The sequence below is a fragment of the Parasteatoda tepidariorum genome, chromosome 5 (assembly GCF_982258835.1).
Source record: "Parasteatoda tepidariorum strain Cologne lab strain chromosome 5, Ptep-v5.0, whole genome shotgun sequence".
Lineage (NCBI taxonomy): Eukaryota > Metazoa > Arthropoda > Arachnida > Araneae > Theridiidae > Parasteatoda > Parasteatoda tepidariorum.
Genome location: NC_141759.1, coordinates 37,415,443 through 37,434,505, shown reverse-complemented (window position 1 = coordinate 37,434,505; position 19,063 = coordinate 37,415,443). Strand labels below are relative to the sequence as shown.

Genomic DNA, 19,063 nt, shown 5'->3' with positions numbered 1-19,063 from the left:
AATTCTTTAACCTTTTCAAAGGAATATCCGTTTATCTGCAAAGGTTCACTATAGTTTACAGTTGAGCTTGAAAACTCAATGAATTTGGTCTTGTCTTTGTTAATAGAAAGGCCCATATTTATAGCAGAGGCCTCTAGGGCTTGAAAGGCATCTTTAACAGCCCGTTCTGATCTTCCTATGATATCAATGTCGTCCGCATAAGCGAGGATTTGGAGAGATCTGTTCCAAATAGATCCTCCTCGGTTTTAATCCGCTATCCCGAATGCATTGCTCCAATGCCAGGTTAAAAAGCAGACAAGCAAGAGAGTCTCCCTGACGCAGGCCTCTTTCAGTAATGAAAGGTTCAGATAGATGGCTTTGGATTTTAATCCTGCATCTCACATTGTTGATAGTGGCATGGGTGAGACTTACGAGTTTTGTAGGGATTCCGAACTCGTTCATCGCTTCAAGTAATTTATCTCTTTTAATACTGTCGTAGGCAGCTTTGAAGTCTCTAAATAGGTGAAAAGTCCTGATGTTGAACTCTTTAGTTTTTTCAAGGATCTGTCTTAGAGTATGAATTTGGTCGATGGTAGACCTTTGAGGCCTGAATCCACATTGGTAATTTCCGACCGCTTTATCAGCAAAATGCTGGAGCCTTTTGAAAAGAATATTGGAGAAGATTTTATATGCCATATTGAGGAGTGTTATACCTCTGTAGTTACGACATTCAAGTTGGTCTCCTTTTTTAAAAATAGGGCAGATGGAACCTTCTTCCCATTCAATGGACATATTCTCAGTGTCCCAGATTTCAATTAGGAGTTTATGGATAGCATCAATAAACTGGGGTTCGCCGGTTTTAAGAAGCTCAGATGGGATACAATCGGGACCAGCCGATCTGTTGTTTCTGAGTTTTTTAATAGCCATTATCACTTCATCGATTGAAGGTGGGGGTTATCTGCATCCCTCAGTATGGCTAGATCTACTGGGTTGTTGCGAGGGACAGAAATATCACCCTTGCCTACTAGCAAGTCTTGGAAGTAACTCTTCCAAACTTTGGTTACCTCTTGAGGCTCACTTACGAGTTCACCTTCGTTGTTTCTGCAGGTAATAGTTCTTGGTTTAAACTCACTTCGCATATAATTGACTTTTTTGTAAAACTTCCTACATTCATTTTGGTTATTCATGATTTCCAGATCTTCCAGTGATTTCTCAAAGAAGGCTTTCTTTTTTGCTTTATTTAGTTTCTTTTCTATTCTTCTCAGGTTCTTATATTGTTCTTCAAAGAAACGTGTGCGATGTTTCTGTAACATTAGTCTATATGCCTTATTTTTTTCCTCAGTTGCCTTATGGCAGTCTTCATGGAACCATTCGTTTTTGGAAGGACGCCCCAGTTCTGGAATAGTATCACTTGCAGATTTCAAGACAATGTCTTTTACTGTATTCCAGTTAAAAACAATGTTCGGTATTCCTTTTTCTTCAGAAAGTCGGTTGGATAGCTTGATGTTATACTCTTTAAGAATTTCGTCGTTTTTCAGTTTAGAAATGTCAAGTTTAAAGTCCTTGTTTTCCTTCTTTTGATAAAAACTTTTACAGAGTCGAAGTCTCACTTTGGACACGACGAGTACATGGTCTGTATCTACACTGGCACCCCTGCAGCTTCTCACATCAAGTACATTGCTGCGGTGTCTCTTGTCCACAAGTAGATGGTCAATTTGATTATGTGTAGATCCATCTGGGGATCGCCAGGTGTGCTTGTGGACTTCTTTATGTGGGAATGCTGTGCTAGAAATAAACAAATTCTCTGAGACTGCAATATCAAAGAGTCTCTGTCCATTTTCACTGGTGTAGTAGTGCAGGCTTTCAGCACCCGCTCTTTTCCAATTTTAGCGTTGAAGTCTCCGATAACGATCTTCATGTCTTGTGCTGGGCACGAGTTAATGCTTCTCATCAACAGGTCATAGAAGATATCTTTTTCAGAAGCATCTTTTTCTTCAGTTGGTGCATGGGCACAGATTAAGGTGGTATTGTAATGTTTTCCTTTCAGCCTGATTTTACAGAGTCTCATGCTAATAGCCTGGAAGTCGATGACAGTATTTCTCAGTCTTTTGCTCACGACAAAACCTACACCGAATTGGTGAATTTTGTCCTGGCAACTGTAGTATATTCTGCAATCCTTTTTATCCATAATTCCATTGCCCAACCATCTGATTTCTTGGATTGCGAGGATGTCAAGTCTGTAGTCAACAAATACATCTATCAGGCTCTTTAATGCTCCAGCTTTATACAAGGTGCGAATGTTCCATGTTCCAAATCTCGAGTCCTTTTTCGTTCCGAGTCGTCTGGGTGGATGTGAGCCGGGTTTTGCATTTTGTTGAGGTTTCTTAACTTGAGTTTTTTTTTCCGGGGTGGGGTAGTTAGCCCCACGCCCAACCCCCAACCTGGAGGACCAAATAAAGGCGATTACCGGGATTTTTTTAACAGCAGATGGAACTGTTTCTTAGCCTAAAAAAGTAAATAGTGATGAATAGTTTATAATGAAGAATAGGAATGTCGTCTTTTTACACGTTGAGTGAAATTTCCCAAAAGGATGCTAATATATATTTTAATTAATGATTACATGCATAGATATTTTATTCATTCAGTAACACAATCTAGAATTTAAATGGTTTAACTAAATTATTTTACTCTTACCCGATTAATCAGCCCTGTATAATAAATATTAATATGGAAATAACATTCAAACACCACATTCTATGGCTTTAGAAACTTGTTGACCGTGTCCTTAAAAGCAGAGATAGTCATTTATGGTTGAAGCTTTATTCAAAACAGAGTTTTATTAATTTTAGATGTTTGCAGCAATGAAGAATATCAAAGAAAGTGTTCAGCTTTAGGGGCAACATGTGATATTAATGCATATGGTGAAATAATATGCAAATGTCCTCCCTTATATCAACAGACGAAGAATGAAGAATTTTGTAATAAGCCTGGTAAGCATTTTATTGACTACTAAAGAATCTTTAATGAAATACGTTCAGTTTTCGTATTTAAAGTTAATGCGATCAAAATTTTTTTTTGCACGTTTAAGGAACGAGTTAATATTTAATATATTGTTTAAAATACAAGAAAATGAAACACAAGCTCCATAAATATGACCTAGAATGCTGGCTGTGACATCAAAATGCATTTAAACCCGTAATATCAATGCAAAAATATTTTTAATATAAAAATATTTGTGCATCGTATTTGTTTTTTAATATACTATGTGAACTCGGTAATAATTAAATGATACGCTATTATTTTTTAATAAAATATTTCCTGGTTTAATAAAATATTTTCTGGTATCTTGGCAGATCTTCAACTGATTGGAGTAGATTTTCAACTGTCTCGCTCCAAGACAAAATTGACATGTTTAAGTGATTTTTAAAAAAATATACGAATTAAAAAGTCCTACAACTTAGCCAACAAATTATATGAAACAAATTTGATTTATTCGCAGAGTCCCTATAGAAAGCGATCTGTTCTGTTGTTGAATCATGAAAAGTAGTTACTCCCCCTGTCGCATATCAGTTGCAATATGTGAATAATTTTGTACTGATTATTGAAACAGATGATTTTATTTTAACATTACGAGATTTCAGGGTGCTATGCTATAAATCAACTACGTGTGCTTACTAAGCATTCACTCTTTCCCTCCTTAACACGTTGAGCGACGCGTCAGCCATCGGTGGCTGACACTGGACTTTCCATTTAGGTCACGTCAACCACCAGTGACTGACACTGACATTACATTTAGGCCGCGTCAACCACCGGTGGCTGACACTGAAATTACATTTAGGCTCCGTCTGCCACCGCTTGCTGACTCTGACCTTTCACATTGGCCGCGAAAAACAGCTGGCTGACAGTGTATAACATGATATAGAACTATAAAATTTACTCTCTTTTATGGAATTGCAGAAAATTTATTCAAAATTTACTTAATTATTATGATTCTTGGTTTAATAAATTCAATTTAGTAGATTTTTATCCACCACTATTTTTAAACAATTTGTAGATATATATAATTCGACACTTCTTTTCACGTGTCGTGCTAAACCTTTTATATAAATTAGCAAAATCTGTCCATATTAGCAAATTTAGTTAGTAGTTATTTACCGTGGAATTCAACGTGTTAAATTAAAACCAAGTTAGTTTCAACAACTTAAAGTTTGCAGGCTAAGTCACGGTTTAATTTTGCAAAGACTTTAATACCAATAAAAGCATAATACTATTTTATTGTATACCGACTCACTAAACGCATGCGCAGAAAGATGGTGTTTTCTATACTAGGGTGCACAGCAAGTTCTTTACTGCTCATACACCGGATTACTGTTTCCGGTGTATTTTAAAGCCATTCATGGGTGAAAGCGAGACGGAAAAGAGGAAAAGCTGGTAGTAACCCCATTTCAGTTTTAACATGTTTTTGGAAGGAGTTAAACTATTCTCTTTTTTAATTATTCAGCTATATCTACTTTTCTATAAAGAAGGAAGCTGTTTTTAATATATGCTAAATTTGTAAAAAAATTACGGTAGTTACAGAAATTTAATGTTTCTTGAATTAAATGCTACAATGAAATGCCTTTCGTACCAGTTTTTGCTCTTTTCCGTCTCGCTATATATAGGCTTTCAGCCCTGAAGCCATTTGGCTTTCAACGTTCCGACGTGTTGTGTTTTGACGATCATTGTGTTTTGAGACTAGTATCTTAAGTAGTATTTCTTGTTTATGTGTATTTGTTACCTGATTTATTATTTGTGTTTAACACGTTGAATGCCATAGCGGTCGCAGGTAACCGGTACTGAGTTTGTTAGTAGCGCCACGGGGGTGACCGGCGAAGCCAAGATTATTGGAAACACATAATTCGAGTAAATTTTTAATATTTTTATATTATTATCGTTACTAAAATGGTTTGAAGAAGTTAATGCAATATAGAACACACAAGAATAGTTTTATTTATACACACAGAGTTGTCAACTTGCTCCGGACAGCGAATAAATATTTTCAAGTGGTAGTTTATTAATTGTGATTCTTGGTTTAATAAATTCAATTTAGTAGATTTTTATTCACCACTAAACCTTTTAAAAAACTTGAAAAATCTGTCAAATTTACAAAATTAGTTTGCAGTTATTTACCGTTTGGTCAGACAGGCAAGCCATATAAAATTAGCGTGGCATTCAACTTGTTAAAAAAATAATCGTTATAAGAATCGTCATTTGAATAAAAGAATCGTTATAAAACACTTCTTATCTTATCTACAATTTATCAACTTCGAAATTTAAACCTAAATACAATTATTTGTAAAATGAACTTAATCTCGCTGCTCGAACAATATGCTAATCTAACGGAACAAACAGCAATAAACAAATAAAACGAAGTAAATCGGAACTGCCAAAAAGAAAAAAAAGCGAGTTCTTCCTAAATCTAGCAATTATGTCATTTTTTTTTGACAATTCATCTAAAAATAACTAAAACAAATTTTCACTTCAAATTCAACAGAATTACGTAATATCATTAATATTTTATGAAATACAGCAAATATGAGCACAAAAACTACATGATTTATTTCTTTAATTAAAAATAAAATTATTTGTTTAAAAATATCGCCTCACAGAATGAGCTGTAGTAAGCAGCTGTATACGTTCTAACACAGTGGTTACCAACTGGCGGCCTGAAGGCCACATCCGGCCCACGAAGGCTTTTTTTGTGGCTCGTGAACTAATATTAATTGTCATTTGTTTGCGGATAATTTTTGTAAAAATTCTATATGGGTTTAAATACTTTTCTTTCGTTAAAAAAAAAAAAAAAAAAAAACATAATTTCTTCGTTTTTGTGAAATTTAACACACCAACGGGACAAAAAAATTTATTTCTCAGGTAAAAATTTACTTCTTATTTTAATTTGTAATTCAATACTTTTGTTTTGTACAACTTGATGAAAGTCTGACAGTAATATTTAATGTTCCTTGAAAGCTATATATTCCTTGAGTCCTATATAAAATTTTGATAAAGTTGCGGCCTGCCATTTGACTGGGGTTTTTAATTGCGGCTCCCGTCCTCGTGTAAGTTGGAAACCCCTGTTCTAATAGAAAGTAGAGCAGCTGAAGAGCTCGAGATTGTTGTTGTTTATATTTATATTGGAAACATCATCCATACTTGTGATTTGCGAGTTATTTGAAATGTTCTACAGTGGAGGGAAAACTTTTTTCAGGAGCCTAATTTTGCAGAGTATTCATTTTTCATAATCTACTTCTATAAAAAAATAAATAAGCCAATCAAAAAATACAAATATCAAAATTTCGGATTTTTGTCTGATTTTCAAAATAATTACTCTAAAAAAGGGAAGGAGTTTGAGTAAATATTGTCGACTGATAGCATTTAAACGTTTCTCTTTTCAGCTGATGTTTCATATTTGATAACGATTCCACTTGATTTAGAATCATATAGAATTGGCCACACCAGACAAGTGAAAAGAGGAAGGTCTTTGGATACTGATTACTCAGTGGATTACTTTCAAATACAATATGATGCTGAGGAAGCTGTAATTATGTTTTCCTCATAGATAATATTATAATGAAATTATTAAAATCTAAATCATATAATTCATTCGTGCAGCATTTTTTTGTTGTTGCAAGAAAGATTATTCTCCTTCGGTCCAAAATAAATTGCTAATTGTGTCCCAAATTTGATGCTACATTTCAAGCAGTTGGAATCATAATTAACTACCGATACACTTTAGTAGATCGACGCCATTAAAATTAAACTGCTAATGAATGTACAATTCTTTATTTAGAAGATAGTTTTAATCAAATACTGGTGTAGAGTACTTACAAAATGGGACGTGGTTTAAGAACATGCGAGTCCTGGACATTTGAAACTAATTTATAGTAATGGTGGGATGCCAACTGCTCCGCTTTCTGGAATAGTTTTTTCAAAGTGGTAGCAAATTATACAGTAAAATGCGTGAAAGAATGATGGCTACGCCTACTTTTTGATAGAGTAACTAGTAAATGGATGTTTTAAACGTTGCATTTTATATGATACTTATAATTTGTGATATTTAGTGGTGAAAAAATTACTTAAAAGGAAAAATACGAAACTGAAGGTAACTTAAATTTCGCCACCACTAGAAAATACTATTTTACAAAGCGGAGCAAGTTGGCATCCCTGGTAATGATTTAATGAGGGAATAATTGGCAAGTAAAGATAGATTTATAGCATAGCACCCTGAAACTTCTGAAAAATGTTCACACAAAATCATTCGTATGAATATTCAGAACAAAAATATTCAAAAGCTGTAACTATTTAGGGACAAAGGGAGTATATATTTTTCATACTAAATAAATATTTTTCCATTTACGATAAAATTCTTATCATAAGAAAATATTTAATGAAAATTTTGATGCTGAAAACAACTCAACCCGTAAAATAACACAGAAGAAAGAGGTTAAATAACAAAATAAAATGATAGTTGGTACAGAAAGGTGATTAATTGAACTACGAAGTTTCATTTTTTAGCATTGCTTTGCGTCATCAGTGAGCAATTGTGCGGTGTAAATTTTAAAAGTTCTTGAAAATACAAAAAGCGAAATGGTGGGGATTAAGTTCGGCAACTGAAAAAAAACGTCAGGGAAAATAGCATAATTTTGTGATTTTGATTAATAGCGGACGCCCATAAGAGACAAATGTCCTTAGGCAGAAGTTGCTCAGACAAAAAAAAAAAAAAAACAGTTTTGAACAGTTGGTGATTATCTTAAAAAAGTCGTACATTTAAAATTCTATTTTTCAGGAACTATTCAACCAATTTCGCTCAAATTTTGTATTTTGCCATGTAAAATTACATACTTTAAAATGATGTAAAAAATTGTAAAAGTTACTTTTCAAAATTCTTTTGACTGCTGTTAAGTAAAATAATAACAAATAATAAATATTTATTAAAATTTATGTTATACATGGAACTATCTTTCAATAAACGAATTTTATAATTGCCTGCATAAATTTTTCAATTCGCTTAAAATGTTCTCGAGATATGGGGAAATAAGCAAAAAGTAAAATTAATATTAAGGGGTTCAAATTTTGGATCATCCTCCTGACCAAACTATCGGGACTGTATTTTCCAGATTGCAGCTACCCCTCATATTTTGGAGGTCAGAAATCTGAATCCGTCGAAAAAAAGGTAGGTTTGTTCTGAGAAAGAACGTTTTTGTGTCCTATTTCGTAACTGAAAATTACGTCTGCACTTATGAATTAGCATATTTGAAGTCTCCTCCGCGAGTCATTAAGATTGAGTGAAGTACCCATCATTAGATCAAAAGTTATTCGGGGTGGCCCGTTTTTTTTTTTTTTTTTGGCGAACTGTACATTCAAGTCTTAAGAAATTAGTTGGCCAGTATTATTATGTAAATACATTCCTTGCAATAAACGAATATGTTTCTGTAGATAATTAAAGAAACAGAAATATATATTGTATGGTTGGTATTAATTTAAAAAACATATCAAATATAGTTTGGAAGATAAGAATTAATGAAAAAAATTTGATTTTCCCATTTTTTTCTACAGCATTTAAAATAGTTCTTGATTGTGACCATCCTGATTAATCCAATCTGTAAATTGTGCTACTATATTTATTTCTAACCATGTTTCATTTTAAATAATGTTTTCTTAAGATAATTTCCTTATCTTAGCACATCTTTTAATTTTAACGAATCACAACTGTTTTATCACAAATGTAAACAAAGATTTTTAACGGCTAATTTATTCTAATGGTTACTTTTGTCTTCTTAAAGATATGTCTAATTGAAAAATATTTTTTTTTTACTCTGTCAATAGGGTTCTTTTTTATTACAATTAAAATTCATTTTATTTACGAATAAGCTGTTCTTTTTGTTGAAGCAAAAGTTTCCTTCTTTAAATATTGTTTCTTCTTTTTTTGGTAGTTCTCAAAGATATTTCCAGAACTTATTCAACTTAACGTTCTAAATTGCAGGTAAGTAAGTTTTATGAATGATTTAAAAATTGAAACGATAAAAGATGCTTGGAATGTCTTATGCAGTAAATGAAAAAAAAAATATGAAAGAAATTAATGAAAGCATATTATTTTAAATGGAATATTCAAACTTTTAACAGCTTTTACATATATTGAGGAAATCTCTGAGTGTACTTATTAATATTATTATTTTCTTTTCTTTAAAATACGCTAGTACTTTGTATCAAACACCTCCCTCAAGAAAAAAAAATTAATAATAAATAAATAATGAAATAATAATAATAAATAAATAAATAAACTACTATTTTGATATTTGATACAATTTTGTTTTTAAATACAAATATCCATGTATGAGATTTTGAACCCTTTCGTTACGAGCACCGTATTTAGCCAGCATCCACGCGATGACCTGTGTGCACGAGAGTCGTATTTAACTAACATCCACGGAATGCCTTGTGTGTACAAGCACCTTATTTAGCCAGCATCCGCGGGATGACTTGTGTGTACAAACACCTTATTTAGCCAGCATTCACGGAATGCCTTGTGTGTACAAGCACCTTATTTAGCCAGCATCCACGAAATGCCTTGTGTGTACAAGCACGTTATTTAACTAACATCCACGGAATGCCTTGTGTGTACAAGCACCTTATTTAGCCAGCATCCACGGGATGACTTGTGTGTACAAGCACCTTATTTAGCCAGCATTCACGGAATGCTTTGTGTGTACAAGCACCTTATTTAGCCGGATCCACGAAATGCCTTGTGCGTACAAGCACGTTATTTAGCCAGCATCCACGGGATGACTTGTGTGTACGAGAGTCGTATTCAACTAAGGGTGAAGGGTGTCCTTTTAAGCAACGGAGTTCCTGAGCAGCAAGGCTCGTACTTACGATATATTGATTGAGAGGGAGAAAGTAGCTGGAAATGTTGATTAGACAAATTGAGAAATTTTTTTTTTAAAAAGGTTAAGTGAAGGTAGTCGAACTGGTATCTGCATAATGTATCTCCATAATAATCTCCATAATTTATTTAAAAGTGTAAAAAAGGATGTTTTCAAGAGAAAGGACACAATAAAGAATAAAGAAAAGAAAAATTAAAAAAAAAGGAAAAAAAAAACAAATAATAAAAAGAGAAAAAAAACAAATAATAATAACCAAAACAAAAAATACAAATGGATTCAAATAGATACAAATAAAATATATTAGATTTAAATTAAATTAAAGATTTAAATAAGTAAGTTATGTCAGCAGCATTTGAAGAGCTATAGGAACATTTTGATGAGAAGGGGAATTAAAGAAAGAAAATTTGTGCTAGGGGATTGAAAAATTAAAAATTACTTAGTTGAAGTTGAGATTACATTTAAATAATGATTTAGATTGACAATTTAAATCTATATAGAGAAAGATTAGCTTGATTTCTTCTAATTTTAGAAGGATGAAAACATTCATTAAAAGTCTACGATAGATGCCGCCACCAAGACAATTTAGTGATAGGTTTTCAAGAGAGGTGGATAGAAATAAAAATACATATTAAGGGTATATTTTTCAAGAGAATATGAAGAGTTAAATTAGGGAATATTATTTAAAATATATTTTAGGGTATTGAAGTAATAATTATATTAGTAATAATATAGATTCTATGTAGATAAAAAAGAGAATATCGAATCCACGTAAGATATGTAAAGACATAATGTATAGTGATGTTGAAAAATTGAAAGAAGTATTTTTCTACTAATATAAAAGTAGATAATATAAAAATAATAAAAATAAAAGCAAATAGCAGTGTATTGATTTAGCAGTTAAGATTGTGGAGATGATATAATAACTACTGGTAAGCAGTATTAAAATAAAAAAATAGTATGAAAATATGCAAAACACTGGGATATGTTAAGTTATTTGGTAGGTTTGAGTAATATATGGTAAATAATAAAAAATAATGTAACTGTGGCCGTATTTAAACAGCATCCGCACGATACTCTGTATGAATGAATGCTGTATTGAGCCGTAATTGATGATGACCTATGTGAACAAGCGGCATATTTAACCGGCATCCACGTAATGTTGTGTGTGTATGAGAACCGTATTTAGCCTGGGTTAAGGCTCCTATACTATCAGAGCTGACCTATCAAGCAATATTGGAGCAAACAAGTTCGCAAGTTAACGTTATGTTAGTATTAGTTATGTTATTAAAGTGATGCCAACTGCGCCGGACACGCCAAAATAATTTAAAAAACGGTAAATAACTACAAAGTAAATTTTGCAAATAGTTGACAATATTTGTTTGCTTTTGAAAATGTAAAGCATGCAATAAATACTTGTCTTGTTGGTTGGCCGGGGTGCCTGAGGCCGGAACGGCCCTTTACCCCTTCATCATGAGATGAGTTCCTGGAGGTGTTTCCTTCTGGTGCTGGCAATAAATACTAGTCCTAGTGTTCAGATTTTATTGGGCACCTGGGCCGCGAAGCGGCCCCTATCCCATTCATCTGGAATTTTTGAACAGTTTTGGTTGAGTAATGAGGTAAGCAGGCAATGGAGTTGCTCTTATGAATGTTTCAAGCTCTTTGCTTGAATAACTAAAAAGGAATCAAAAATAAATTGAGCAGCTTGCTCTAAACTGTGTTTGTTTGATTTTGGAGTTGTTCAGAATTGTATCAGCATGAGTAAACGTTATTTTCAGAATGGTTGATGAAATTATTTGTTTTGATAGTTATGATATGAGGCGTCGGCAATAAATACTATAAAGTGGTGAATTATATAAGCCTACGCATTGTTTAGAATTAGTGGTGGATTAAAATCTATTAAATCGAACTTATTAAACCAAAAATTACAATTAATAAACTACCACTTGAAAATATTTATTAGCTGTGCTTATGTTAGCTCTTTGCTCCAACAATAAATGATAAGTCGGCCTGTCTAATTCAGGGGCTCTACAGAGATGCCAACTTGCTCCGGACAGCAAATATATATTTTAAAGTGGTAGTTTATCAATTGTGATTCTTGGTTTAATAAATTCAATTTGGTAGATTTTTATCCAGCACTATTTCTAAATAATTTGTAGGCTTATATAATTCACTACTTTATGGTACTTATATCATGCTATGCCTTTTAAAAAAGCAAGCAAAAATAGTCAAATATTTGCAAAATTTACTTCGTAGTTATTTACCGTTTTTTTTTTAATTATTTCGGCTTGTCCGGAGCAGTTGGCATCTCTGGCTCTAGCCTGGGTCATATACTCGGATACCCGTTCGATAACCGGCATAATCTACTTCAAACTGCTACTGACTAATATCTCATTTACCTATATTGGATTTATACCACTAAAAGTATGTTCTAAATGCGCTTGATATGTTTTGTTAAAGTTTTTTTATAGTACTTGAAAAATCTCCAAATATATTGTTATTTTATAATTAAATAAAAAAATCCGAACATCAGCTAATGGGATACTTCGTGGTGTGGTGCTTCGTTGAGTAGCGTCGCTTCAGCCGAGCGGACTGCCGTAACGAAAGCGTTGAAAACATTTCTAAGCAATTTTGTGAAAGAGATTTATAAAAAAAAAATTAAAAAAAAAATTAAGTATAAAAAAACATGCGTAATCAATATTTTCAAATCATCTTTACTGGTTTTATCGCTTTCACTGATCAGGGTAAGTAAGACGGAGGAGGGGGAAAAATTGACTTTAAAACCATTTTATTTATAGCAGGTGACTCGAAACACTTCTATTGATTAGAATAACCTGCTGATTTGAATTAGTTTATTCGAATTACTTACGGATTGAAATCCAAAGATTCGAATTAACTGATCTGTGGATATTCGAATCAATCCTGTTACTGAATGCAAATCAGTTTGAAAGAATAATAATAAGGGAAAGTATCAATGATATTGTCCAGTATATTGTAAAATCAATTATATCATTCTTTTTCAGGAAAAATGGGAATTCTTATCTCTGTAAAATAGAACTGCAATTTATATCAATCACAGAAGAAGATTTGAAACGAATTAGGTTACCTGATTTCTGCGTATCGGGAGAAAATTCAGTCGATAAATGCCTTATTCCTCCATCTTTAATTTCAAAAAAAGATCGACTAAAAAGCGATCGTGAGTAATATGCATTAACTTTTTATGCTAATATACATGGTATTCTGAAAAAACAACCCTTTATAATGCATACCCTCCAACTTATGAAGATTTTGAAAATAATTCTTTCTAGTGGTAGCGAACCAGAGTAGAAATTTTTAAAGCAAATGGATCTCTCATAAAACTTTTATCAGAACTTAAGAATCTAGCCATATGGCTTGCACTTTTATAAGTAATAGTGGACAAGTTACGCTAAAATTAATTTTTTTTAAATATTAAGACATTAATTTTGCTACCGTCTGAAAAGAAGATTTCTGAAACTACGGAAATTCCGTAGCAGTTGGAGGGTATGATTAATGTTTACAGAGATGCCAACTGCTCCGGACAAGATAAAATAATTACAAAAACGGTAAATAACTACAAAGTAAATTTTGCATATATTTGACTATTTTTGCTTTTTTTTTTAAAAGAGGTATAGCATGACATTAGTACTAAAAAAGTGGTGAATTATATAAATCTAATAATTATTTAGAAATAGTGGTGGATAAAAATCTACTAAATTGAATTTATTAAACCAAGGATTACAATTGATAAACTACCACTTTAAAATATATATTTGCTGTCCGGAGCAAGTTGGCATCTCTGTGTGTATATATATTTAGAATCCTTGTTAAATATGAAGTCTAAAAGTATAGGAGTAATATTTGCCAATTTTTTTAAGCTTAAGATTAGAAGATGGTTTTATGATGTTCCTTGGATTTATATTTAATGTAGAACATGTGACCGATGTAAATCTTAAGGAACCGGTAAAATTTACCATACTCAAAAGCATTGCAATTTTTTTCTGCAAAATATGGTATAATATGGGTGAGTACAAAGGTATTACAAAAAACTAATTAAATACGTAAACTCTGTTATAATCTTGGATCATGACTATTTGTAGACAATTTCATCAAAAAGAATATATGAAACACAGAAAAGAATTCATTTACCTTTAAATAAAAATAATAATGAACTAATAGGATTAACACAATATGATGAACTTATAATGCTCTTTCTGTCCCAAATTAGTTGATACATTTGAATACTTTTGCACTGATTATTGCTATTGAGGATTTCATGATTTTATTTTAGCATTTTTCAGAGTGCTATGCTATCAATTAACATCATGTACTTATTAAGCATTGTCTCCTTAAATCAATACTAAATTTGTTTCAAAATTCCAGGAGTGGCACGCTGGCATCATTTTGTAAGGACTCTTTCACCAGTAATCGCGTAAAATTATCTTCCAGCTAGTGAATTTATTAACCTCATCGAGACATATATGCATTCTAAGGGTGTCGATAATCGGGGTAAGAAAAGATAAAACTGATAGCCAAATTTTTTTATAGCAGCTAACTTGTGGGCGGGGTAATGATAGTTTGCTTTATTTAATTCATCACTCCTTAGTTCGATTTAAAAATTGTATAGTAACACTTTTAACACAAAGGGATTGAATGTGTTAGATTTAAAGTGAAAGCAAAAATAAGTCTGTCAAATTAGCTGTCCCCAAACTTAAGCTACCGATTTTTATTTATTTTTTATTACCCTGATTCTGATTCCGTACGAATACCTTTTTGACTCGCCCGTCCCAAAAAGGTTAATAGTGTAATTTTACTGGTGTCGATCTACTAAACTGCATTGATAGTTATTTATGACTCCACCTATTTGAAATTTAGAAACTAATTTGGGACACAATTTTCGATCTAAACTTAGCAACTAATTCGAGACGGAGGAAATATTGTATTTGACCAACAATATCATGCTCGCCTTACAGCAAATAGAAGACATCTGTTTTCAATCTGTCATCTTTTGACATACTTCATATGAGTTTTCGATAGTTTTTTTTGTTGAGATTATCATCTTTTTTTTGCCTACAAATAGCATATTAGAGTGTTATCGCATAATTGGCACTTTTCTTCTACACTTTGGTAAATGAAAATTAATATTTACAAAAACTAAATTACTTTTCAAAATTTCTTAACCAATTTAGAAATACCATGTATTTGAGTGAATTTAATTAAAAATTTTCTAAGTTACAAAATATTTATTATAATTTTTTTTTAAAATTTTAAATTTGAGTTTCCTGTACTAAAGTATTTTGTAATTAAACTTGAAGCAAAATACATTCTTTTTAAATTTAATTATGAATGAGCCACATTATTAGCTATTTTCTGTAAAAGAGAAATTCATGTTAATGTATTATTGATTTGAAATATTTTTCATATCATTTTTCATCTAAAAAAGCTTTTTTTAAATTGCTAATCAAGTTGCGAATAAATTAAAATATTTTTTATTCTGTTGTTGTTAAGCTCCATGTTTAACCAAGCTATTCTAAGCCCATGATGTTTACAATGTCAGGAAATCAATAATCATGAGTGGGTGCTCTTAAAAATTATATTTTGTGAGGCAATCAAGAATATGCTCGGTAGGCAGAACACCTAAGACAGGCCGGAAAAACTTAGTTTTTATTATGTTAACCCTTTTGAAGCCGTGGTAAGTATACTTACCACCATGTTTTACCACTTTTAATTTAGGTTTCCATTTTTCAATAACTTCAGCTTTCTTGAAGTGAGTTTGAATAAAATTGGTAACCATTTGTCACTTTTAAAAAACGTATAAGAGTTATAAATACATAATTCCTTTTGGAGTGTGTAGCATTTAAGGAATTTATTTTATAAATAAAGAAAAATAAAAGTCAGTAAGTTCCTAATAGGTCATGTTAAATATATTTACCACCAAAAAAATGGCATTTTTATAAACTAAATGAGTTTTTTTTTATATATCAATTACTGTTCTTAAAACAATTTCAATTCCAAAAATACTTTAATTTACCTTTACTAGAAATAAAGGGCCCGTTAACGGGTTAAGGTGTCCACTGCGGGAACGGGTTATATGCGGAAACATATATATAAGCAGCAGTATTTTCTAGTTTTTTTTCTCTACAGTGCTACTGCTTTCCATTTTTTGTTGTTGCATAAACAACTTTAGAGACTTTTTTCCGATTTAGTGCATAGCTGACGTTTTTTTAAGCACTTTCTAGATAAACTTCTTTGTACTTGTAGCTATTAAACAATTGATTTTACAATTATAAGCAGGAACTAGTGATCCGATTTTAAAAATTTTTCGCAGTTGTGCTCCCTCCTTAGTAAGGTAATAAACATAAACATTTACTGCTCTTTGCACTAGATTCTATACCACTCATGTTTTAAAATTAATTTGAAACAAATTAGCTAATTATCTTGGATTTTGAATATCCTAGTATTAAAAAATAATGAAATTCTGAAGGAATTCTACATCAAAATTTCTGATATTCCATTTATATTGCTATGTATTGTGTACTTTAAATTGTAAATTTACAATTGAGATTACTTTGTAAGTTAAATGTCTTCAAAAACTGAATTTTAAATATTTTATTTGTAGCTTTAAAAATATATTTTTTCTAACTAGTATCGATTAGAAAATCAGACCCATGTGATATGGACTTCAAGGAACAGATTTGTGGATCAGAAACAGTGTGTACCAGCTCAGACTCCAACAAATCTTTCAACTGCACATGTGGTGCTGGTTATGAGATGAGAACCAAGGTCTTCCCATTCGCAGATTCCAACTCTTTTATTGAAACGTGCAATGGTAAATCATCATAAAAAATAATATATTAGAGAGCTAATGCCCCGCTATTTTATTATGATACTATACCAGGTTTATTTGATTCCGTAATCAGTATTTGGTGGAAAGGTAAGCACATTATGAGAATTGAAAATTGCCTAGATACCCACCATGGTGCCCGAAAGAATTGATTTTCTATTATGAACTGGCTGTTCGTGCACACTTATTATAGTATTTATCTGAATTATCCATTTCTTCCAAAGTTTGATGTTGAGTCGTGGATGCTTAGGAGATCGAGTGTTCGCCTCCAAATGAGGTGACTTAAAGTCGAACCCAAGTGGTGTCTGGTTGATACGAATTCTGTTCCCGGCTCGCCCCGATTGGTAGATGGATTTTGGGTTAGAATCCTCTTGCCATCGGGCTAACCTTGGAAAGCTTTCGTGGTTTTTTCTCTCCATGCAACGCAAATGTGAGGGGGTTCCATCAAAAAGTTCTCAATGAAGGCTAATTTCTCATAGTGCTTGATTCTGGAAATCCCTCGTTCTTCTGGGTTGGGCTCAAAATTACAAGACTACGACGTGAACATTGATAGTCGTAAACTTAGATTTTGATCCGCAGTTTATCACTGGTTATAAAATAAAATAAAACTTTTGAGGTTTTTGAAAAATATGTTTCACCGTGGTACAGACCTAAGGTAGAAATTTTTAAAACAAGTAGAATTTAAATAAAATTTCCTTCTATCTAAACTTGATAGTATAAAAAATTTGGCAATTTATCTCTTACATATCTGTTTAAATTATTTATATGTAAAGATGGACATAATTCTTTTTATTCCAATTTATTGCAATGTTTAGATATTGAATAATTTGCCTTAGAAACCACTAAAAAATGAAAATTATTTTTCAAATTCCGCAGTTGTTGAAGGCTAGGAAATTACCACAATTTTATGTTAGTTTTATATTTTCTGGTATTACTGTCGGAATCTGCATTTGAAAAAACGCATAAATAATCTATTGTAATGTGTAATAATGTGGTAAACAAATTGAAGACAAGTTGACAAGTTAGTCACCAGATCTTTAAATTACGATAAAATTCCTATTTATGGGCCTATTTGATTGCAATTTTATGCAATAATAGCTAAAAAACGTAAAACACTAAATTCTAATTAAGATGAACTATACTGCCGTTTTAAATGAACACGAACAGCCAGTTCATAATGGGGAGGGAACCATAAGATGTCGTATCCTGACACAGATTGCTACACAATTCTTAATCGACCTATCTCCCCGAAAACATTTGATGATTTCATAATCCCACAGAATAAATATAGTACTTTATAAATGAAGGGCATGGGTAAATATAATGATAAGCCACATTTTAAAATTGTTCATGATTTTTTTTTACTAAAATAACACTTCTATTTCTATGCAGGAATTATGATATTTCTTTGTGTTATTGTACAGTACCTATCTAGATAAAATACAGAAGATCAGTTTGGTGTATAAATGTTATCTCTGAACTAATCATTACATTTCCCTAACTCCTTTAAATAAATAAAAATTACATAAATGCGTTAAAATTTTGCATAAGTATACAATTATTTTTTAAATACTTGCTGCTAACTGTAACACTTATGCTAACACTAAACACTTACTGCTTATTTTTACTGCGTACTGCTACCTTTTGCTTAGTTTATTATTTGTAAAATATCAATTGTTCACAATTTTTAAAATATCACTTGTTTATCATTTGTAAAAATTTTATTTTCTTACTTTTTAAAACATCATTTATTTACGACTCTTAAATGAACCGTCGACCGTGTCAACCGTCGACCAGGTTTCGAAGTTTAAAAATAAAAACTATCATCTATGAAGCACTAATTCGACCTATTCTGCTTTATGGGAGGGAATGCTGAACAATAACCATGTTGCATGAAAGTTAATTATTGACCTTTTAGCGGAAAATCTTAAGAAAAATATTTGGTGCTGTCCATGAGAATAATAGCTGAAGACTCCTGTTTTACTTTGAAATTTACCGAAAACCTGTAGTAATCTGATATTGTTACAGTCATAAAAGCAATAGATTACGATAGGTTGGACATATAATTTTCGATCTGACAATGTTGGTTCAGTAAAAAAGTTCACTTTTACTAATCCCATGGGAAAAAGAAAACGAAGAAGACCACCAAGTAGTTGTCTTGTCACGGAGGAGAAGGACTTTCATATAGTAAATAAGGGGAACTGGAAAAGCCTTACTGCGGATAGAACCAGATGGCAAAGAATACTTAGAACGGTTTTGGCCTGTAAAAGGCTGTAGTGCCCTGAAAGAAGAAGAAAATACTTGT

The 19,063-nt window shown here is 31.9% G+C and overlaps 1 protein-coding gene across 2 annotated transcripts in view; it reads left to right on the top strand.

The window, feature by feature from the left end:
- LOC107451810 (uncharacterized) overlaps nucleotides 1-19,063 on the top strand; it is an 82,003-nt gene that overhangs the window by 45,268 nt on the left and 17,672 nt on the right. For both annotated transcript variants that reach the window (XM_087163684.1, XM_043050667.3), the window contains exons 14-18: nucleotides 2,829-2,969; nucleotides 6,411-6,553; nucleotides 8,949-8,998; nucleotides 12,920-13,092; nucleotides 16,561-16,743. In XM_087163684.1, coding sequence (XP_087019810.1) covers nucleotides 2,829-2,969; nucleotides 6,411-6,553; nucleotides 8,949-8,998; nucleotides 12,920-13,092; nucleotides 16,561-16,743 — 690 coding nt within the window. The remainder of the gene's footprint in view (nucleotides 1-2,828; nucleotides 2,970-6,410; nucleotides 6,554-8,948; nucleotides 8,999-12,919; nucleotides 13,093-16,560; nucleotides 16,744-19,063) is intronic.